Source organism: Jaculus jaculus, chromosome 5 (genome assembly GCF_020740685.1).
Source record: "Jaculus jaculus isolate mJacJac1 chromosome 5, mJacJac1.mat.Y.cur, whole genome shotgun sequence".
Taxonomy (NCBI): domain Eukaryota; kingdom Metazoa; phylum Chordata; class Mammalia; order Rodentia; family Dipodidae; genus Jaculus; species Jaculus jaculus.
Genome location: NC_059106.1, coordinates 2,112,808 through 2,136,631, shown reverse-complemented (window position 1 = coordinate 2,136,631; position 23,824 = coordinate 2,112,808). Strand labels below are relative to the sequence as shown.

At 40.8% G+C, this 23,824-nt stretch overlaps 1 protein-coding gene across 1 annotated transcript in view; it reads left to right on the top strand.

Annotated features, from left to right (window-relative positions):
* The window catches only part of Ubxn4 (UBX domain protein 4), a 51,684-nt gene extending 28,746 nt beyond the window's left edge, over nt 1–22,938 (top strand). The window contains exons 6-13 of the mRNA XM_045150432.1: nt 199–292; nt 2,742–2,796; nt 5,250–5,414; nt 7,638–7,762; nt 10,442–10,544; nt 13,832–13,963; nt 14,441–14,640; nt 21,960–22,938. Of these exons, the coding sequence (XP_045006367.1) occupies nt 199–292; nt 2,742–2,796; nt 5,250–5,414; nt 7,638–7,762; nt 10,442–10,544; nt 13,832–13,963; nt 14,441–14,640; nt 21,960–22,098 (1,013 nt within the window). The 3' untranslated portion in view covers nt 22,099–22,938. The remainder of the gene's footprint in view (nt 1–198; nt 293–2,741; nt 2,797–5,249; nt 5,415–7,637; nt 7,763–10,441; nt 10,545–13,831; nt 13,964–14,440; nt 14,641–21,959) is intronic.
* Nucleotides 22,939–23,824: the final 886 nt, after the last annotated feature.

The following is a 23,824-nucleotide window of genomic DNA, read 5'->3' as shown; positions in this document are numbered from 1 at the left end:
TCTCTAGTACCCACATAAGCCAGATGCAGAAAGTCGTGCATGTGTCTGGAGTTCATTTGTTTGCAGTTGCTAGAGGCCCTGACGTGCCCATTCTCTCTTTTTCTCCCACCCTCTCTCTCAAATAAAAAATTAAATATTTAAAAAATAAAAAGTAAAAATTACACTAAATGTGGCATTATTTCTTTTAATTTAATTAAGGAGGAGAAAGTTCAGGCCATGACTGTCCCTCTCAGGAGCCTAGTGGATGTTCAAATCAGAGATCTGCAGAGGACCTTACTGTTCGAGTGGAAAGGTTTGCTTCCATTTTTGTAAATACTATTTAAGGAATAATTGTTTATAGTTATTATGTTAATTTAAATGAAGCTAAACTTAACACAAATGAAGTTTCAGAATTGTGAGTTGCAGGGCTGGAGAGATGGCTTAACTGTTAAGGCACTTGCCTGCAAAGCCAAAGGATTCAGGTTTGATTCCCCAGGACTCACTCACATAAAGCCCGATGCACAAGGTTGTGTATTGATCTGGAGTTTGTTTGGAGTGGCTAGGCCCTGGTGTGCCCATTTTCTCTCACTATTTGCCTCTTTCTCTCCCTCACTCTCTCTTAAATAAATAAACAAACAAGAGACCCTAGTTCACTCAAACATATGCAGATATGTGCGTGCATAAATGAATAAACGGAAAAATGCAGCCGAGTGTGATGGCTCACACCTTTAATACAGCATTTGGGAGGCCATGGTAGGAGGATCAGAGTTGGAGGCCCGCCAGGAACTGCATAGTGAATTCCAGGCCAGCCTGGGCTAGAGCGAGACCCTAGCTTGATCCCCCCACCAAAAATATGTGTGGATTGGGAATTTCTGGGGTTATAGATATTGACCAGATTTTCCAAACTGTGAGTTTTGTGAATTTATAATCTTCTTTTAAATAGTCATGATTATTTACAAGATTTTTTTGTTAAATGTATTATAATCTGGTTTCCTTACTCTTTTTTTTTTTAACATATTATTTTTTTGTTTGTTTGTTTTGTTTTTAGAGGCAGGGTCTCACTCTAGCCCAGGCTGACTTGAAATTCACTATGGCTTACTCTTTTTTTTTTTTTTAATAGATTTTATTTTACTTATTTGAGAGAGAGGAAGAGGCAATAGAGAAAGAGGGAGAGAATGGGCACACCAGGGCCTTTAGCCCCTATAAATGAATACTATCTTGTGCATCTGGCTTATGTGGGTCCTGAGGAATTGGACTTGAGTCCTTTGGCTTTGCAGGCAAATGCCTTAACCACTAAGCCATCTCTCCAGCTCTCTTACTCTTTTTGACATGAAAATTGTCCCAAATGTGGCTCATGGAATTGTATTCATACTTGGGTTTTGTGGCCTTGACCTCCATCATTCTTTGAGCACTCCTTTGATTGGCGACTCCTTTGATTGTTAGCTGAGGTTTTATTTTGTGTTTGAGGCTTTCTTTCTTTCTTTTTTTTTTTTTGCTTTTCAAGGTAGGTGTCACTCTAGCCCTGGATGACCTCGAACTCATAGTGATCCTCCTACCTCTGCCTCCCGAGTACTGGGATTAAATGCCTGAGCTACTGCATTATCTGGCTTGTGTCCTCCCGTCCCCCACCAAGGTAGGTCTCACTTTAGCCAGGGTGACTTGGAATTCACTATACAGTGTCAGGGTGGCTTTTGAACTCACGATGATTCTCCTACCTCTGCCTCCTGAGTACTGGGATTAAAGGTGTGTGCCATCATGCCTGACTCCTTGTGCTTGATAAAGGGCCTTCTCTATACACAGGCTGGCCAATAACTCATCATGTAGCCGAGGCTGACTTCAAACACCCAGCAATCCACTTGCCTTAGCCTCCAAGTACTGAGATTAGCCAAGAGCCACCACATTCAACTTCTGTTAGCTGAGTTTTGTTTTGTTTTGTTTTGTTTTGTTTTGTTTTGTTTTTCAAGGTAGTTTCTTGCAGTAGCCCAGGCTGACCTGGAATTCACTATGCAGTCTCAGGGTGGCTTTAAACTCACGGTCGTCCTTCTACCTCTGCCTCCCAAGTGCTGGGAATTAAAGGTATGTGCCACCATGCCTGGCTTGCTTTTTTTATTTTTTTCTTTCTGTCAGTAGAGAAAGTGAAAGTGGGCAGAAAGGTACAGTGGTCTGTCTCATCATGGCCACTGCAAATGCACACCAGATGCATGTATCACTGTGTATCTGGCTTATATGGGCACTAGGGAATCGAACCTGGGTTATTGGGCTTTACAAGCAAGAACCTTTAACTACTGAGCCATCTCTTCAGCCCCCAAATTTGTGTTTTTTAAATCAATATTAGATAAATCAGCTAAAAGGGAGAACTCTCTTGTAGAGTTGGAGCTCAGCTTCTGAGAGGTTTCTATTCGTTCATGCATTTCTGTAGGGGACAAGGGATGAGAGACAAATTCTTGCTGTAATGTTTATTGTTTCTGTATTTCCCCATCTGTTTTGGCTAAATTCTCAAAACGTGTTTTATATTAATGTGATATTAGTGCTTTGTTTTGATCTTTAAAAAATACATATTTATTTGCAAGGAGAGAGAGAATGAGAACGGGCATACTAGGACCTTTAGCCACTGCCAGCGAACTATAGACGCATGCACCACCTTGTGCATCTGGCTTTTATGTGGGTACTGGGGAATTGAACCTGGGTCCTTAGACTTTGCGGGCAAGTGCCTTAACTGCTGAGCCATCTCTCCAGCCCTGCTTTGATCTTTTTTTAAGCAGATTAACAAGAAAACTGGAAGAGAGGAGAGAAGAGAAAAGGAAAGAGGAAGAACAGGTAAAGTTCATGCACTGAGCATTATTCAGCTGTCTTTGACCTTTATGTCCAATCTGTTGAATATAAGAATGTAAGAGCCCTCATAGACTCAGGATCATGTGTGTGCGTGGGGGGGGGCAGTGGGGGGGGTGTTGGAGGGGGAGGGCCAGGGGGAGGGTTTCACTCTAGCCCAGGCTGACCTGGAATTCCCCATGTAGTTCCAGGTAGGACTGAAATACTCATGGAGATCTTCCTACCTTGGCCTCCCAAGTGCTGGTTTTAAAGGCATGTGCCACCACACCCAACTGCTTTTTTTTTTTTTTTCTTCTCCCTCTACTTTTCTGAGATAGGGTCTCACTTTAGCCCAAGCTGACCTGGCACTTACTATATAGTCCTAGTCTGGCTTCTATCTCTGCCTTCCAAGTGCTGGGATAAAAGGCATGGACCACTATACCCAGCTGCTTCAGTTATTACTGATTAAACTTCCCACTTAGTCTTCAGCAGATGGAGTCCTGCTGAAGCAGGTGTGTCACTGGGGACAGATCTTGAACCTAGCCCTACTAGGTGTTGAGAGAACCAGCTTGAGCTCTGGCTGCTCGCTGCTGTTTCTCTGCTTTGGATGTGTGATGGAGCTTCTCCTTCTCCTGGAATCTGTAATAAACCTTTCCTCTCAGAAATTGCTTCTGGTCGGTATTTGTTCCAGCAATAAGAAGGTAACTGTAATACTGAGGATGGTGCCACAGTTATAGCTCAGTATTGTATCACAGTGAAGGACACTGCCTGTTTTCTGTATCAGTGGATTCTTTTCTTGTTTCTTTCCAACATGCATGCACCACCATGTGCAGCTGGCTAATGTGGGTTCTAGGGAGTTGAACCTGGGTCCATGGGCTTTGTAGGCAGGTATCTTAACCACTAAATCATCACTCCAGCCCCGTTTTTTGTTTTGTTTTTGTTTTTCAAGGTAGGGTTTTGCTCTAGCCCAGGCTAACCTGGAATTCACTATGTAGTCTCAGGGTGACCTCAAACTCACAGTGATCCTTCTACCTCTGCCTCCCAAGTTCTGGGATTAAAGGCATGTATCATTATGCCTGGCTTTTTTTGTTTTTTGGGTTTTTTTTGAGATAGGGTTTCTCTTCAGCCCAGGCTCACCTGGAATACACTATGTAATCTCAAGCTGGCCTGGAACTCATAGCAGTCCTCTTATCTTGGCCTCCCAAATGCTGGGATTAAAGGTGTGTGCTAGCGTACCAAGCTCCTTCTTTTTTTGACATGGGGGTGGTGGTGCATGTGTGCAAATATCAGGGGACAACTTTCAAGTATTTGTCTAATCTTCCACTTTATTTGAGGGGGGGAGGGGCAGATAGAGAATGGGCATGCCAGGGCCTTTAGCCCCTGCAAATGAACTCCATACGTATGTGCCACCTTGTGCATCTGGCTTTATGGGGGAACTGGGCAATTGAACCTGGGTCTGTAGGCTTTGCAGGAAGTGCCTTAACCACTGAACCATCTCTCCAGCCTGCCTTCCACACTTTTTTTTTTTTCAAGGTAGGTATGGCTGTAGCCCAGGCTCACCTGGAATTCACTATGTAGTCTCACAGTGGCCTCATACTCGTAGAAATTCTCCTACCTCTGCCTCCCAAGTACTGCAATTAAAGGTGTGCACTTACCACACTTGGCTTCCTTCCATTTCCTTTTTTTTTTAATTTATTTATTTGACAGAGAAAGAGGGGGAGAGGGAGAGGGGAGAGAGTGAGAGAATGGGTGCACCAGGGCCTCCAGCCACTGCAAATGAACCCCAGACACATGTGCCCCCTTGTGCATTTGACTAATGTGGGTCCTGGGGAATCAAACCTGGGTCTTTTGGCTTTGCAAACACCTTAACTGCTAAGCCATCCCTGTAGCCCTTTTCACTTTTTTTTTTTATAAATTATTTTATTTATTTGAAAGTGATAAAGAGAGAAAGAGGCAGTTAGAGAGAAAGAGAGAATGGGCGCACCAGGGCCTCTAGACATTGCAAAGGAACTCCAGATGCATGCGCCCCCTTGTGCATCTGGCTAACATGGGTCCTGGGGAATCGAGCCTCGAACCTGGGTCCTTAGGTTTCCCAGACAAGCACTTAACCACTAAGCCATCTCTCCAGCCCTCTTTCCACTTTCTTAAAGGCAGAGTTATTCACCACTGCTTTTTCCTCAAGCTTCTAGCAGATTCTTCTGTTTCCTCCACCCTTCTTGCTTCTAGGTTTGTCTGGGATTATGTATACCTGCCAAAGCATCTGGGTGCTGAGATCCAAACTTGGGTACTCATGCTTGGGCAGCAAATGTGTAATCCACTGAGCCATCTTCCAGCTCCCAGACTTTTATGTTTTATGAAATTTTAATGACACTGTGAAGTCAGCTTCCCCTTCATTCAAAACACTGTCTGGGACAGATTATTGGATTATGTTTTTTGTTCATTAAACTTTTTTCTTGGTCCAGAGAGAGATTAAGAAGGAAATTGAGAGAAGAAAAACTGGAAAAGAAATGTTGGATTATAAAAGAAAACAAGAAGAAGAATTAACAAAAAGAATGTTAGAAGAAAGAAATAGAGAAAAGGCAGAAGATAGAGCAGCCCGAGAGCGCATAAAGCAACAGATTGCATTGGTGAGTTTTTAAGTTTGTTTTGTGTTACTATTATTGTTTGTTTTTCTTTCTATTTTATTTTTATTTATTTGACAGAGAAAGAGAGAATGGGCATGCCACGACTTCCAGCCACTGCAATTTGAACTCCAGATGCTTGCGCCCCCTTGTACATCTGGCTAATGTGGGTCCTGGTGAATCGAACCTGGCTTTTTTGGCTTTGCAGGCAAATGCCTTAACCACATTAAGCCATCCCTCCAGCCCTTTTTTTTTTTTTTTTTTTGTGACTTGTTTGTTTTTTGAGGTAAAGTTTCACTCTAGCCCAGGCTGGCCTAGAATTCACTATGTAGTCCCAGGATGGCCTCAAACTCACGGTGATCCTCCTACCTCTGCCTCACAAGTGCTGGGATTGAAGACGTGTGCCACCATGCCTGGCTACTGGCCAGTTTATTTTAAATGCCTAACTCCTGGACATTTGTGAAATTATTTCTTTGCATACAGGGGGTTTTGATTTTTACCAGGCAGTATACGCACTAGCATTTTAATGACTAGAATACAAAACTGAGCTTTCTTTTTCCCTAGGAATTATATATTAAATTGTTTTTGAAATAATTTTTCCCCATGCTGTATTATGTGAATTTTATTAGGAAAGGCACTTTCCAAATATTCTCTAGAAAACAGTAAGGATTAGTTACCCAACAGGCTCTAAAAGCATTCTTTTGGGGGATATAAGTGCTTCATAAGGTTTAGGCTGGCTTCTCAACAATTATTCTTTTTTTTTTTTTAAATTTTTTTTTTGGTTTATTTTTATTTATTTATTTGAGAGTTACAGACAGAGAAAGAGGCAGAGAGAGAGAGAGAATGGGCGTGCCAGGGCTGCCAGCCACTGCAGACGAATTCCAGATGCGTGCGCCCCCTTGTGCATCTGGCTAACGTGGGTCCTGGGGAATCAAGCCTCGAACTGGGGTCCTTAGGCTTCACAGGCAAGCGCTTAACCACTAAGCCATCTCTCCAGCCCAACAGTTATTCTTAATATGCATATATACACACACACACATATATACATAATACTATATATATTTTATATACTTTATTTGTTTATTTATTTGAGAAAGAGAGAGAGGGAGAGAATTGGTGCACCAGGTCCTCCATCCAGCCACTGCATATGAACTCCAGATGTATGCACCCCTTTGTGCATTTGGCTTATGTGGGTCCTGGAGAATGAAACCAGGATCATTTAGCTTTGCAGGCATCTCTCCAGCCCCGTGTGTGTGTGTGTGTGTGTGTGTGTGTGTGTGTGTGTGTGTGTGTGTATGTGTATTTTGTTGTTGTTTTTTGTCGAGGTAGGGCCTCAATCAAGCCCAAACTGACCTGGAATTTACTATATAGTCCTATATAGTCTCAGGATGCCCTCAAACTCACCACAATCCTCTTATCTTTGCCTCATGAATGCTGGGATTAAAGATATATGTCCCCCAAACCTGGCAAAAATTTTTAAAATATTTTATTTACTTGAGAGAGAGGGAGAAAGAGGCAGATAGAATGAGCATATCAGAGCCTCCAGGTACTGCAAAGGAACACCAGACACATGCATCACCTTATGCATCAGGCTTAGGTGGGTCGTGGGAAATGGAACCTGGATCATTTGGCTTTGCAGGCAAGCACCTTAACTGGTAAGCCATCTGTCCAGCCCAACAATTCCTTTCAAGTCAAGCAATTGTGATGTATCTGAAAGTATCCCTGCCTTGCTATTATTTGTCATTTGGTAACTCAAAAGTTTGCTGTGCTGGTCATCATGGCGCAGGCCTTTTAATCTCAGCACTCAGGAGGCAGAAATAGTAGGATTGCCTTGAATTTGAGGCCATCCTGAGACTACATAGTGAATTTCAGGCCAGCCTGGGCTAGATTGAGACCCTACCTCAAAAACCAGATGAACAAAAAAAGTTGTAAGCTGGGGTGTGGTTGTGCACTCCCGTATTCCCAGCACTTGGGAGACAGAGGTAGGAGGATTGCCATTAGTTCGAGGCCAGCCTGAAACTATATCATGAATTCCAGCTCGTCCTGGGTGAGAGCAAGACCCTACCTCCAAAAACAAAAAACAAAATGAAATAGCCATATGAAGAATGTGTACAGTCTGCACATGGGTTGACAGGACTACATGCATATTTGTATTGATTCTTTGTGTTTGGAAGTGTGTGAGTAGACCATTCTGGCAGTGAAAGATGATCCCCGTATTTCTGTTAAAAGGATCGTGCTGAGAGAGCCGCTCGCTTTGCAAAGACAAAGGAAGAAGCAGAGGCAGCCAGAGCTGCTGCTGCTTTGCTGGCCAAACAGGCAGAAGCGGAAGTCAAGAGGGAATCACGAGACAGAAGGTACTTCTTGCTCTATTTCCTCCTCATATCTCTGTGCACCTGGGGTCTGGTTAGTATTTGTCTGTTTGATATTCGACAAATACCAACTTAAAAAAATTATTTATTTATTTAAGAGACAGAGAGGAAGAGCCAGAGAGAAAGAGAGAGTGGGCATGCTGGGCCCTCCAGCCAGTGCAGACGAACTCTAGATGCTTGCTTCCCCTTGTGCATCTGGCTTATGTGGGTCCTGGGGAATCAAACTGGAGTTCTTAGGCTTCGCAGGCAAATGCCTAAATCGCTAAGCCATTTCCCCAGCCTGACAAATACCAACTTTAATAGTTAAAAATTACTTTTTAGTTGAGCATTGTGCCACATGCCTTTAATCCCAGCACTCTGGAGGCTGAAGGAAGAGATCACCATGAGTTCAGGAGGCCAGCCTAAGACTATAGAGTGAATTCTTGGTCAGCATGGATTAGAGCAAGAACCTATCTCAAAAAACAAAGTAAGCTGAGTGTGGTGATGCATGCCTTTAATTCCAGCACTCCGGAGGCAGAGATAGGAGGATTGCTGTGAGTTAGAGGCCACCCTGAGACTACAGATGAATTTCAGGTCAGCCTGAGTGAGAGTAAGACCCTGCCTTGAAAAACCAAGGGAGGAAAAACAAAAACAACAACAAAAAAAAACAGCGCTGGCAAGATGAAAGTCAAAGGACCCAGGTTCAATTCCCCACGACCCATGTAAGTCAGAGGCCATGGCATGCTCATGCTTGCGTGCTTTCTCTCTCACACACACATGCAAATAAAAATTTTTTTTTGTTGTTGTTTTTGTTTTTCGAGGTAGGGTCTTACTCTAGCCAGGCTGACCTGGAATTCATTATGGAGTCTCAGGATGGCCTCGAACTCACAGCAGTCCTCCTACCTCTGCCTCCCGAGTGCTGGGATTAAAGGCATGCAACACCATGCCCAGCTAATAAAATGTTTTGTACAAAACAACAAAAAATACTTTTTAAAAACAATTTTCCAAATGATGAAATAGTTGGTAAGTTTAACATTAGTATAAATCTTATATTATAAAAGATCACCTGTGCAGAAAAAAAAAATCCTATGTTCAGAGCTCAAAAAATTTGTTGTTAGAATGGTTGTACTTCCCAAACTGATATATTGATTTAATGTAAATCCCTATTCAACTTGTTGAATTTTCAGTCCTGAAATCCATATAGAAATAAAAGACCTAGTCCAAACAATCTGAGATAACAAAATTGCCAAGACTTAACACTTTTTTTGTTTGTTTTGTTTTGTTTTTGTTTTTGAAGGTAGGGTCTCACTGTAGCCCAGGTTAACACTTTTTTTTTTTTTTTTTTTTTTGGTTTTTCAAAGTAGGGTCTCATTCAAGCCCAGGCTAACCTGGAATTCACTATGTAGTCTCAGAGTAGCCTTGAACTCACTGCTATCCTCTGCCTCCCAAATGCTGGGATTGAAGTTGTATAACACCATACCCAGCTAACATTTCTTGATTTGAAAGTTTCCTACAAAGCTGTAGCAGCTGAGATATGATCACTCTGGCATAGAGATGGACATGTTGATTGGAGGCAGCAGAAATTAACCTTTATATTTATCATAACTTTTTTTTGAAAAGTATGCTGAAAACAAAACCCTTTTCAGTAATGGTCCTTGGGGAACTGGTTATCTGTTAATTTGCAGTTATTGCCCCTTCAGGCCCATCCCTGGAAAACAATAAAGGATTTGGACTCTCTACTTAAAAGGAAAATTCTATAAAATGTCCCCTCCCTTCCTATGTGCAGTGCTGAAGATCAAAAGTAGGCATTCTGCCTTTGAGGCAGATGTTCTACAAATGAGCCGACCCCAGGTACAAAAGTATCATTTCTTAGGGGACAAGAGGAGTGTAAGTCTTAAGCGTTAGAATAGGAAGTGTATTCCTTTTTTCCTTCCTTCCTCCCTCTCTCTCATTCCCTCCAAAGTAAAGTATTACTCTAGCACAGGCTGACCTGTAACTGTGTAGTCCCAGCCTGGCCTCATGCTCTCAGCAATACCCCTACCACTACACCTGGATCATTTCATATTTTATATATAATTATATATATATTTATAATTTTATTTTTTTTTTAGGTAAGGTTTTAGTCTAGCCCAGGCTAATCTATAATTCACTATGTAGTCTTATGCTGGCCTCAAACTCATGGTGATCCTCCTACCTCTGCCTCCCAAGTGCTGGGATTACAGGCATGTACCACCATGCCTAGCCCTCATCTTACTGTGTAAAAAATATTTAATTGCAAACAGAGAGAATGGAAGCACCAGGGTATCTTGCCACTGCAAATGAACTCCACATGCATATGCCACTCTGCATCGGGCTTTATGTGGGTACTGGTGAATCAAACCCCAGTTGGTAGGCTTTGCAGGCAAGCATCTTAATCATTAAGCCCTCTCTCCAGGCCTTCATCTGATTTTTTTTTGGTGGGGGGTGGGATTTTGAGGTAGGGTTTTGGCTGTAGCTCAGGCTGACCTGGAATTCACTATGGAGTCTCAGGATGGCCTCAAACTCACGGCAATCCTCCTACCTCTGCCTCCCAAGTGCTGGGATTAAAGGCATATGCCACCACACCCGGCCCTTCGTCTGATTTTTGATGATATTGTTTGAAAATGTAGGAATAGAGATGCTGACTTCAGTTTTCTTTTTTCATAGCACTGTGGCAAGAATTCAGTTCCGTCTGCCTGATGGTTCGTCCTTTACAAATCAGTTTCCTTCTGATGCTCCTCTGGAGGAAGCAAGGCAGTTTGCTGCACAGGTGAGTTTACGTATATTTTGTTACAGTAAAGATGAGTGAACTTCCCTTCAGGAGGATGGCACAGGTGCCTGTGAGATGTAGGAAGCTTCTGTCTTGTATTATTGCCAATAAGAGTAGCGTGTCTGCTTGTGCAATCACAGGAGTTTGTATTCACAGTAGACACTGAACACTTGACTCTCTTTTGAGTTACTCAGCAGGAGGAGTGTAAAACAAGTGGTTTCCCAATCTGAGGGAAAAGGAAGCAGATTTTCTTTGTTTTCTGTAGGCTGCTTAAAAGCTAGCCAAAATTGTCCCATCATCTATTAGCCAAGGCAAAGATTAATAACCTTTTATTATTATTATTTATTTGTTTTTTCAGTAGGGTCTTGCTCTAGCCCAAGGTGACCTGGAATTCAGTATATAATCTTTGGATGGCCTTGAACTCATGGCAATCCTCCTACCTCTGCCTCTGAGTGCCAGGGTTAAAGGTATGTGCCACCACATTCAGCTAAGATTAATAATCTTTGACAATTATCTTTTTAAAAAAAATATTTTAGGGGTAGAGAGATGGCTTAGCGATTAAGGTGCATGCCTGTAAAGCCCAAGGACCCAGATTCAATTCCCCAGAACCCATGTAAGCCAGATGTACATGTTGGTGTATGTGTCTGGAGTTTGTTTGCAGTGGTTTTTTTTTTTTTTTTTTTTTTTTTGAGAAAGAGGAGAGACAATGAATACACTAGGGTCTCTAACCACTGCAAATGAACTCTAACCACCTTGTACATATGGCTTTATGTGAATACTGAGGAATCGAACCTGGATCCTTTGGCTTTGCCAGCAAGCATCTTAACCACTAAGCCATCTCTCCAGCCTTTGACAATTATTTTATTCAGGAATTTATTTGTAAAGTGTGGCTTAGCAGTTGAGGCACTTGCCTGCAAAGCCAAAATACTCAGGTTCTATTCCCCAGTACCCATGTAAGCCAAATGCACAAGGTGGCACATGTGTCTGGCATTTGTTTGCAGCAGCTGGAGGCCTTGGTGCCCCCATACTCACTCACTGTCTCTCTCTCTCTCTCTCTCTCTTTCTCTCTCTCTGGCTTCTTTTTTTCTCCCTCTCTCTCAAATAGATAAAATATTTTAAAAATAATATGTTTTTTTAAACTATGAAAATCGAAACAGACTATTTAGGGGAGGAAAACTAACAGGACAAAGGAGGTTTGAGAGTAATGAGGGGCTGAAAATGAGCAAAGTAGAATTATGACAGGTATGAACATGTGATAATAAAACTCATTATTTTGTACACTAACCATTTATTTGTTTGAGAGAGAGAAAGAGGCAGATAAAGAGAGAAATGGGCATGCTGGGGCCGCCAACCACTGCAAATGAACTCCAGATGCATGGACCACCTTATGCATCTGGCTTATGTGAGTCCTGGGAAATAGAACCTGGATCCTTGGGCTTCACAGGCAAGTGCTGTAATCTCTAAGCCATCTCTCCATCCCTACACTAACCTTTAAAAAGGAAAAATAGGCGGCGGGGTGGATTGGAGAGATGACTCAGTGGTTAAGGTGCTCGCTTGCAGAGCCTGACAGCCTGGGTTGTTTCCCACTACCCACATAAAATAGTTACACAAAGTGGTGCATGTGTCTGGAGTTCATTTGTAGAGGCAAAGAGGCCCTGGCACGCCCATTAATTCATTCATTCTCATTTTCTCCTTTCTCCCTCTTTCTCTCCTTGCAAATAAATAATTAAATTTTAAAATATTTTTATTTATTTGAGAGAGTGTGAGAAAGAGAATGAAGCAGATAGCAAGGAATGGGCATGATGGGGCCTCTAGCCACTGCAAATGAATTCCACATACATGTGCCATGTTGTGCATCTGTCTTTACATGGGTAAATACTTTTTTTTCTTGGTTTTTCAAGGTAGGGTTTCACTGTAGCTCAGGCTGACCTGGAGTTCACTATGTAGTCTCAGGGTGGCCACAAACTCATGGTGATCCTCCTACCTCTGCCTCCTGAATGCTGGGTTTAAAGGCAAGTGCCACGACACCTGGCCTAAATAAACTTTTTTAATTTATTTTTTTATTGACAGTTTCCATAATTGTAGACAGTAACTCATGGTCATTCCCTCCCTTTCCCCACTTGCCCCTTTAAAACTCAGCTCTCCATCATATCCCCTCCCCCCTCTCAATCAGTCTGTCTTTTATTTTGATGTCATCATCTTTTCCTCCTATTATGATAGTCTGGTGTAGGTAGTGCCAGGCATTGTGAGGTAATGGATATCCAGGAAAATGGTGCTTTTAAGCTTAATTTGTAAAAAGCAAAATTTTAAAAAGCCTAATCTGTGTGGTACGATTAAAATGAGATAATGTCTATGTACTCTGGAAAATAATTGTGTATATTTGTGAAGAATTAACACAAACTTACCAAGTGGTAGTGGACATCCTAATAATGAACTGCAACAGTCATTTCTTTATGCTCTTGGTATTGGTGATCACATAGTCTGACACTGCGAGGCAAGCACTCCTGCTGTGATTCATTGTATCCCTGGACCTCGATGCTTCTATCACTAAGTTAAAATGTATTTGGAACCATAATTGTATTTGTGGTCATATTTGAGAAGTAGAAGCTTTTTTTTTTTAATTTTTATTAACATTTTCCATGATTACAAAATATATCCCATGGTAATTCCCTCCCTCCCAAGAAGTAGAAGCTTTTAAAAACCACTATGCTGTCATTTTTTCACCTATTTTCTGATGAAAACATGATTTTTAAAGTGCTTTTTGAGTTTATATTTAATTGAACTTTGTAAATTAAGGCAGTTTTAATTAAAACAGTTGTTTAGATGCATGTTAGTATCTTTTTATTTATTCATTGATTTACTTATTTGAGAGAAAGAGAGAACAGGCATGCCAGGCCTCTAGCCACTGCATACAAATTCCAGATGCATGTGCCCCGGGCCTATGTAGGTACTGGGGAGTCAAACCTGGGTCCTTTGGCTTCACAGGCAAGTGCCTTAACCACTAAGCCATCTTTCCAGTCCCCAGTGGTATCTTATTTTTAAAAGGTGCCTTTGTACAGTTTCAAAACATAATTGTAGGCTGGAAAGATGGCTCAGTGGTTCAAGGCACTTGTTTGCAAAGCTCGGGTTCAATTTCCCAGTACCCACCTAAAGCCAGATGCACAAAATGGTGCATGTATTCAGAGTGTTTGCAGTGACTGGAGACCTTGGTACACCCATATTCATTTATTCATATTCATTCTCTCTCTGTCTCTCTCTCAAATAAATAACTCATTGTTGTGTTACAGACTGTTGGCAACACTTATGGAAATTTTTCCTTAGCAACCATGTTTCCCAGGAGGGAATTTACCAAAGAGGATTACAAAAAGAAGTTACTGGATTTGGAACTTGCCCCAAGTGCTTCGGTGGTGCTTCTGCCAGTATGTATACACATTTTGTTGTTGTTTGTTTTCTACTCTTGTCATTTTCTGTTTGTTCTGTTCTTGGTCATGTCTTGGCATTAACAGAAAGGAAAGGCAAACATGTTATATGAGTAGTTAATATCTAAATTTTCTAAAATTTAGATCAATCTGTTATACATTTATTCTGTGTCCTGTGTGTTCGCTAATGATGTTGTAAGTCTCTAAACATAATTTAATTTTGAGCTTTTTTTTTTTTTTTTTTACTATGTAGTCTCAAGGTGGCCTTGAACTCTTGGCAATCCTTTAACCTCTGTTTCCCAAGTGCTGGTGTTAAAGGTGTACACCACCATGCTCAGCAATTTTTACTTTCTTTTACCAAACCAAAGTCACTAAGATCTTACTTTCCAATTCAAAGACTCATCTAAGAACCTGGGAGCCTGAAGTGACTGTGCTAATAAAATCTTTACCAAGGTGGTTTATTTTTGTAATTTCTAGGCAGGACGACCCGCCACATCCATTGTACAGTCTTCCAGCGGAGACATTTGGACATTGCTGGGGACAGTACTATATCCATTCCTTGCCATCTGGAGGTTGATCAGCAATTTCTTATTTAGTAATCCTCCTGCACAAACGCCAGTGAGAGCAGCATCTGCAGAACCTTCAGACCCTGCAGCATCTCGCAAGTCAGAAAAAAGGTACCTGCTTCTGTTGTTTCCATTTGTAAAGAAGTATCGATGTCCTTCCTCAGGACTAAGAACTGAACCCAGGGACCCAAACAAGTACTCTACCACTGACATGTATATGACATCTGTATATGCCCCCATGTCCTCACAGTAGAGCAATAAGTCTGAATATTTGAAAACTTTATTGTTCAGATAGGTAACTTACTGCCTTGAGTATTCTCAAGTCAACTTTCTAGTACCTGTTTCATGGAAACAACTTTACCTCTCTTTTTCCATTCAGTGGATTCTTTTTACCCATAATTATGAAGACAGATTTCCCCACTGAGCTTTTTACTAAATAGCTTATAGTTTTACATAGTTTCTTTACATGAATCACTATAATTAGACCATGTCAACTGGATTGTCTTTGATCTGGCTGACAGTCTTGTCTCTGTCATTTAGATAAGCATCAGATTGAATAAACAAAATACCCCCTTGAAAGTGGTGCCTTTGATTCAGTGTGCTGATGCACATCTATAATCCTAAGGCTATAGGTGTGCATCACCTATGGGAGGCGGAGGCAGGAAGATCATGGGCTCAAGTTTAAGACCATCCTGGGCTACATAGTAAGACCCTTTCTCAAAAGAAAAAAAAATGGGGGAAAATGGTGCCTTCATCAGAGAGTTGTTTTATACTAATCTTTTTTTAAAAAATTATTTATTTATTTATTTATTTGAGAGTGACAGACACAGAGAGAAAGACAGATAGAGGGAGAGAGAGAGAGAATGGGTGCGCTAGGGCCTCCAGCCTCTGCAAACGAACTCCAGACATGTGCGCCCCCTTGTGCATCTGGCTAATGTGGGACCTGGGGAACCGAGCCTCGACCCGGGATCCTTAGGCTTCACAGGCAAGCGCTTAACCGCTAAGCCATCTCTCCAGCCCCTAATCTTTTTTTAAATTGACAACTTCATACTTACAGACAATAAGCCATGTTATCCCCCCCCCACTTTTCCTTTCACAACTCCACTTTCTATCATATCCCTCCCTTTCTCCATTAGTCTCTCTTTTAATTTGATGTCATCATATTTTCTATTATGAGGGTCTCGTGTAGTTATTGCTAGGCACGGCGAGGTCATGGATATCTAGGCCAATTTCTGTCTGGACAGTTGCATTGTAAGGAGTGATACCCTTCCTTTGGCTCTTACAATCTTTCCGCCACCTCTTCTGCAATGGACTCTGAGCCTTGGAGGATGTGATAGAGATGTTTCAGTGCTGGATATTCCTCCATCCCTTCTTCTCGGCACTATATTTCCTTTTGGGTCATCCCAGTGGTCATCACCATCTGAAAAGAGAAGCTTCTCTAACCAGAGTGAGAGTAGCATTAATATATGAATATGAACATTAAGTGTAGTGCTTTCAGGGCAATTTGATGAGAACAATATATACATTTATCCAGATAAGAGCAAACTTTATACCACTAGGGCTCATGACCTCCCCTGCCATAGGCTTTTAATTAGGTTTTCAGTACCAGGCATGTATTCCCTCCCATAGAGTGGGCCTTCAGTCCAATTAGTAGTTGGTTTCCCCCAGAGCAGACATGTCAGTATTTTACTTGTTTGGTCATTTGGCCTGTCTGGCCAAACTTGAGGCTTCCAGTGTCCACTGTTTTTACTGCTGATGACTTCTTTCTCCTTAGGGCTGCATACAGTACAGCTTTTTCCAGCTTTCAGTTGGCTGGTCTACAGGGAGAAAGTTTTCTGCTCAGCACCAGCTTGATTTCTTAGCGACTTTGCCACTCAGGCATGTGAAGTCTTCAGCAATAGGGTCTTACCATCTCGTACTAATATTTATTTATTTATTTATTTATGAGAGTGAGAGAGAAAGAGGGAGGAAGAGAGAGAATGGGTGCACCAGGGTCTCCAGCCACTGCAAATGAACTCTAAAAGCATGTGCTACCTTGTGCATCTGGCTTACATGGGTCCTGGGGAATTGAACCAAAGTCCTTTGACTTTGCAGGCAAACGCCTTAACAGCTAAACCATCTCTTCAGCTCTGTACTAATCTTTTTTTAATTTTTTTCTCAATTTTATTAAACATTTTCCATGATTATAAAAAAATCCCATGGTAATACCCTCCCTACCTTCCTTTTCCCCTTTGAAATTCCATTCTCCATCACATCCCAATCTCAATAATTGTCTCCTCTATTTGAATGCCATGATCCTTCCTTCCTCTTATGATGGTCTTGTGTAGGTAGTGTCTGGCACTATGAGGTCATGGATATCGAGGCCAATTTTTTGTCTGGAGGGAGCACATTGTAAGGAGTCCAACCCTTCCTTTGGCTCTTTCATTCTTTCCGCCACCTCTTCCACATTACACCCTGAGCCTTGGAAGGTGTGATCAAGATGTTACTCGGTACTCTAGTTACTTCTTTTCAGCACCATGATACCTTCTGAGTCGTCTCAGGGTCACTGCTATCTGAAAAGAGATTATCCAAAGTGAGAGTAGCATTAATATAAGGGTATGAATATTAAGAGAAGTGCTTACCAGGCAGTTTTATAAGCATAGTATATACATTTATCCAGACATCAGCAGATGTTACACCCCTGGGGCTCATGACTACCCCTGTTTTAAGTTTTCAGTATCAGGGATGTATTCCCTCCCTTGGAGTGGGCCTCCAATCCAGTTGGAGGGCAGTTGGTTTCTACCATGACAGACGTGTCACTATTGCACCTGTTGGCTCATTTGGCCTGGCTGGCCAATTATAAGGCTTGCAGTATCCACTGTTGAGTATCTTTATCCCATTGAACTGCATGTAGAATGGCTTCTTCCAGCTTTCTGTCAGCTGTACTAATCTTTTAATTAAGAGTCATGAATTTATTCCAGATACCATTATCAAGGGTTTAATAATAAAGATTGCCCTTACAGTTTTATCTCATACTTCTGATGTCATATTTGAAATGGGTGAATTAACATAAGATGAAATTATATCACCATGTACAAAATAATAGCATAATTTATTTTATACTTGACCCTGTCAGCTCAGGTTGGTCTTGAATTCAATATGTAGCTAGGGGTGATCTTGAGCTCCTTATTCTTCTACCTCTACCTCTCCTTCCAAGTACTAGGGCTATAGCTATGTGTCTCCATACCTGGCCTTTACTGGGTATTTAATAGTCATTACAGCAAATTTCATTAGTCCTAGCTGATAAACATTGAAAATCCTTCATTGTGTTAATAAAGGTACTAGTCTGTCTCCTGTTAATTCTGTAGCTTATGATTTACATAAAGACCATGACTGGGCATAGTGAACCTTTTTCTTGACCTTTTTTTAAAAATATGTTTATTTATGAGAGAAAAAAAACGAGAATGGGCACAATAGGGCCTTCAGCCACTGCAAACGAACTCCAGATGCATGTGTCACCATATGCATCTGGCATGTGTGTATCCTGGTGCAGGTAAGCGCTTTATCCGTTAATCATCTCTCCAGCCATTGACTTGTTTCTTGACTATCTGGCAACAAAGGCAATAATATCTTCAGCACACCACTCCAGTTGAGGCATGGTGAAGCAATTCTTTACAGTCTTGCTAGGCAAGCGCTCATCCAAAGAGCCAAAACCCCTACTCCTCTTTCCAGTTTTACAGAGACACTAAAACTAAGTTGTTAGAATTCTTGCTGAACAAGGCATGGTCATATTTAGTTCTGTAACTAATTAATATGGAATTTAATTAATTAAAATGTATTTATTTAATACAGAAATTAATCTAGAAAAGCCTGCTACGGGTGTTTGTGAAACCTGTTTTCAAATCAGGGAAAGGAACTAAGGGTTGAGTCAGAGGGTGTAATAGGGGATCAAGCTTTGTGTTCCATTATTTTCTCTTTCTTTTTTTAAATCTTGTCACAATTTTTATTAACATTTTCCATGATTATAAAAAATATCCCATGTTAATAACCCTCCCTCCCACACCCCGCACTTTCCCCTTTGAAATTCCATTCTCCATCAAATTACCTCCCCATCTCAATCATTCTACTTACATATATATAATACCAACCTATTAAGTACCCTCCTCCCTTCCTTTCTCTTCCCTTTATATCTCCTTTTTAACTTACTGTCCCCTGCTACTGAGTTTTTTCCTTCTCACGCAGAAGCCCAATCATCTGTAGCTAGGATCCACATATGAGGGAGAACATGGGGTGCTTGGCTTTCTGGGCCTGGGTTACCTCACTTAGTATAATCCTTTCCAGATCCATCCATTTTTTTGCAAATTTCATAACTTCATTTTTCTTTACCGCTGAGTAGAACTCCATTGTATAAATGTGCCACATCTTCATTATCACTCATCAGTTGAGGGACATCTAGGCTGGTTCCATTTCCCAGCTATCATAAATTGAGCAGCAATAAACATGGTTGAGCACGTACTTCTAAGGAAATGAGATGATTCCTTCGGATATATGCCTAGGAGTGCTATAGCTGGGTCATATGGTAGATCAATCTTTAGCTGTTTTTTTTTTTTTATAGATTTATTTTATTTATTTACTTGAGAGCGACAGACACAGAGGGAAAGACAGATAGAGGGGGAGAGAGAATGGGCGCGCCAGGGCTTCCAGCCTCTGCAAACGAACTCCAGACGCGTGCGCCCCCTTGTGCATCTGGCTAACGTTGTACCTGGGGAACCAAGCCTTGAACCAGGGTCCTTAGGCTTCACAGACAAGCACTTAACCGCTAAGCCATCTCTCCAGCCCAATCTTTAGCTGTTTTAGGAACCTCCACACTGAATTCCACAATGGCTGGACCAGATTTCATTCCCACCAGCAGTGTAGAAGGGTTCCTCTTTTTCTACATCCCCGCCAACATTTATGATCATTTGTTTTCATGATGGTGGCCAATCTGACAGGAGTGAGATGGAATCTCAATGTAGTTTTAATCTGCATTTCCCTGATGACTAGTGATGTAGAACATTTTTTAGATGCTTATATGCCATTCATATTTCTTCCTTTGAGAATGCTCTATTTAGCTCCATAGCCCATTTTTTGATTGGCTTGTTTGATTCCTTATTATTTAACTTTTTGAGTTCTTTGTATATCCTAGATATCAATCCTCTATCAGATATATAGCTGGTGAAGATTTTTTTCCCGTTCTATAGGGTGCCTCTTTGCTTTATTCACAGTGTCCTTTGCAGTGCAAAATCTTTGTAATTTCATGAGGTCCCAGTGATTAATCTGTGGTTTTATTGCCTGAGCAGTTGGGGTTATATTCAGAAAGTCTTTGCCAAGACCCATATGTAGAAGGGTTTCCCCTACTTTTTCCTCTAGCAGTTTTTGAGTTTCACATCTGATGTTAAGGTCTTTAATCCATTTGGACTTAATTCTTGTGCATGGAGAGAGAGAAGAATCTGTTTTCATCCTTCTATAGATATATATCCAGTTTTCCCAACACCATTTGCTGAAGAGGTTGTCTTTTCTCCAATGAGTATTTTTGGCATTTTTATCAAATATCAGGTGGCTATAGCTACCTGGACTTACATCTGGGTCCTCTATTCAGTTCCATTGATCTATATGTCTGTTTTTGTGCCAGTACTACGCTGTTTTTGTTACTATGGCTCTGTAGTATAGGTTAAAATCAGGTATGGTGGTACCACCAGCCTTATTTTTGTTGCTCAGTATTATTTTAGATATTTTAGAAGTTTTTTTGTGATTCCAAATTAATTTTATGATTGTTTTTTCTATTTCCACGAAGAATGCCTTTGGAATTTTGATAGGGATTGCATTAAATGTGTAGATTGCTTTTGGTAAGATTGCCATTTTCACATTATTGATTCTTCCAATCCAGGAACAAGGGATGTTTTTCTACTTTCTAGTGTCTTCTGCAATTTCTCGCTTGAGTGTTTTAAAGCTCTCATTGTAGAGATTCTTTACTTCCTTGGTTAGGTTTATTCCAAGGTACTTTTTTTTTTTTTTTTTGATGCAATTGTGAATGGGAGTGATTCTCTGATTTCATCCTCTGTGTGTTTGTTGTTAGCATATATGAAGGCTACTGATTTCTGTGTATTTATTTTGTAGCCTGCTACATGGCTGTAGGTTTTTATCAGCTCTAACAGTTTGCTAGTAGAGTCTTTAGGGTCTTTATATATAGAATCATGTCATCTGCAAATAATGATAACTTGATCTCTTCCTTTTCAATTTGTATCTCTTTTATGTGTGTCTCTTGCCTTATTGCTATGGCTAAGACTTCCAAAACTATATTAAATAAAAATGGGGACAGTGGACACTCTTGTCTTGTTCCTTATTTTAGTGGAAAAGCTTCCAGTTTTTCCCCATTTAGTAATATGTTGGCTATAGGCTTGTCATAAATAGCCTTTATTATATTGAGATATGTCCCTTCTATTCCCAGTCTCTGTAGGACTTTTATCATGAAAGGATGTTGGATTGTGTCAAACGCTTTCTCTAAGTCTAATGAGACCATTATTTTCTCTTTCCCTCCCTCCTTATACAATTCTTTAAGCTTATAGTTCAGCACTGTTTGCCGCTTTTTTCAAACAAGGAAGTAGTATTTGTTCTTGGTTCTAAGTCACTGGAAAGGATTTTGAAAGGATTAAAAATTACTGATTGGCCATCTTTTCATTTAAGCCATGTCTGGAACTTCGGATAGCTTCTAGAGTGCGGTGTGTGAATTCATGTTTTAATGCAAATGTCAGATTGTATCAGCCAAAAAAAAAAAAAAAAAGCAGGAGTGAAAAACAAATAGTCAGGTTCTTCTAAAACTGTAAGTCATCAAGAAGCAATTGGAGCCAGGTGTGGTGGCGCACGCCTTTAATCCCAGCACTCGGGAGGCAGAGGTAGGAGGATCGCCATGAGTTCGAGCCCACCCTGAGACTACATAGTGAATTCTAGGTCAGCCTGAGCCAGACTAAGACCCTACCTTGAAAAACAAAAAAAAAAAAAAAAAAAAAGCACTTGGAAATGGAAAGAAGATTTTGGCTAGTTTGATAGAAACAGTGAAACTAAAGTACTGAAGACTAATAAAACCTGTTATTGTACAAATAGATACAGCTATATTCCGTAGACTTTACCTTTAACTTAAAATACATCTGCTTATACTAATGGAAATTTCTTATAAAAATATTTTTATTTATTTGCAAGCAGAGACACGCACACACAGAGAGACAAAGAGAATGGGCCTCTATGCCCCTTTTGTGTCTGGCTTTATGTGGGTACTGGGGAATTGAACTTGGGTTGTTAGGTTTTGCAGGCAAGCACCTTAACTGCTGAGCCATCTCTCCAGCCCTGCTAATAGAAATTTAAAGATATGTGTTAATGTTTTCAGTTTTAGTCTTCTTCCCTCTTTTTCATACCAGGGAACCAGTCCGGAAAAGAGTGCTGGAAAAACGAGGAGAAGATTTTAAAAAAGAAGGGAAAATCTATAGGTTGAGGACTCAAGATGATGGTGAAGACGAGAACAACACTTGGAATGGAAATTCTACCCAGCAGATGTGACACAGCAGGTCCGTGTGCGCAGGAATCATTGTTTCTCTTATGATCTAATTCAACTAAAGTTCTACTGGAGAAATTGGTCTGCTTTGTTTTCCAGCTAATGTATGAAATGTCTCTTTATCTCTGTTTATTAGGTATGGGTTAGCATTGTTTAACACAGAAAAGTCAAGATATGCAGTTATTGAATATGAGGTAATTGTAAAGGGTCACCAGCTGCTGAGGACCGGGAGAACCAGGAGGTCTGCCACAGCCTCCCCATCTGCTTCTTACTCAGTATTTCGTATGCCTTTAGTCCTGTGCTCCCAAAAAAAACATGTTCTGTTTAGAATACTTTTTGCTTCAAGACTCTTAAGCCTACACAAAGTAATTGATATGGCACCAAGTAATTTGACTCTTAAAGCATTTTAACTAGCAGATCAGTTGATAACTTATGTTTACCATTTCTCTTTGCACTCATCCACTGCAAAAAAAAAAAAAAACAAAAACCAACAATCTTGTAGTTTTTAATCTTAAACACTGAATAAAAAAATGTTTTTCAAAAATCAGAATGATCTTACTTTTGCTATACAGGGCTCTATTAAGGTTACTGTCCTCTGATTTTTCCCTCAGTCCTGCCCTGAAGGTGTCTCAGCGAAATAGCTGGGTACCTTCATTCCATGTCTCTGAAGGAAGAAACTTGTGGCATATGTTGATGCCACCTCACGTCTCCTAGTCAGTGAGGCACATCCTCTGGACCTCGTTCTTCTCTGATGCCATATGGATGAGAACATTTGTAGTCACCAGTCACACTTCTAGGGCTAGAGTGCCTGTGTTGTGGAGAATAAAGATAAAGATACACAGTAACTGATGGGTGATTTGAAAGAGCTTCTTGATCTGATTTCCATGCTACCTTAGCCACCTGCTTTAGTAGTGGAGACCACTAAAATGATCCTGACAGAGAAGTTGGAGCGAGCGCCTCTGTGTAGATTGGAAGGTAGTACTTGAGTGTATGTGTGGAAAAACTCTGACATCAGTTTGTACTTGGAGGAAGAAATTTTCTCAGCAAACTTTTCACCTATAAAATTATAACTTTTAATTATTTTTTAAATTTTTTAGAGATAGGGTCTCACTCTACCCCAGCCTGGCCTTGAACTTACAGCAATCCTCCTACCTCTGCCTCCTGAGTACTGGGATTAAAGGCGTGCGCCACCACACCTGGCTGAAATAATAACTTTAAGATTGTGGTAAAAAGTAGTAGCCGAGCATGTAGGACACACTTTTAATCCCAGCACTCAGGAGGCAAAGGTAGGAGGATCACCATAAGTTCACGGCCACCCTGAGACTACATAGTGAATTTTAGGTCAGCCTGGGCCAGAGTGAGACCCTACCTTGGGGGAGGGGGTGGCAGTAGTGTTGGCAAGCAAACAAACAGCAAACAGGTTATACTGTTGGTATCCTTATGAAAGATACCAGAAACTACATTTTTTTCTTTCTTGTTTTGATAAAGTTTTTTATTTTTTTAAGTAATGATCATAAGTGCAGACAAGGTTTGGTTATAAACATATTTGGGCATTTATTCTACTAAAAATTGGAAACAACCAAATGCCTTCTGTAGTGGCATTTAGTTATTTCCAATTTTTAATGGTACAATACTAACAAAATTATACTTAATGAACACCTGTATCTTAGGGGAGAAAGCAATATACAGAGCTCTAGGTACAGGATGAGTTCCGCTTTGTTCATTCCCCTC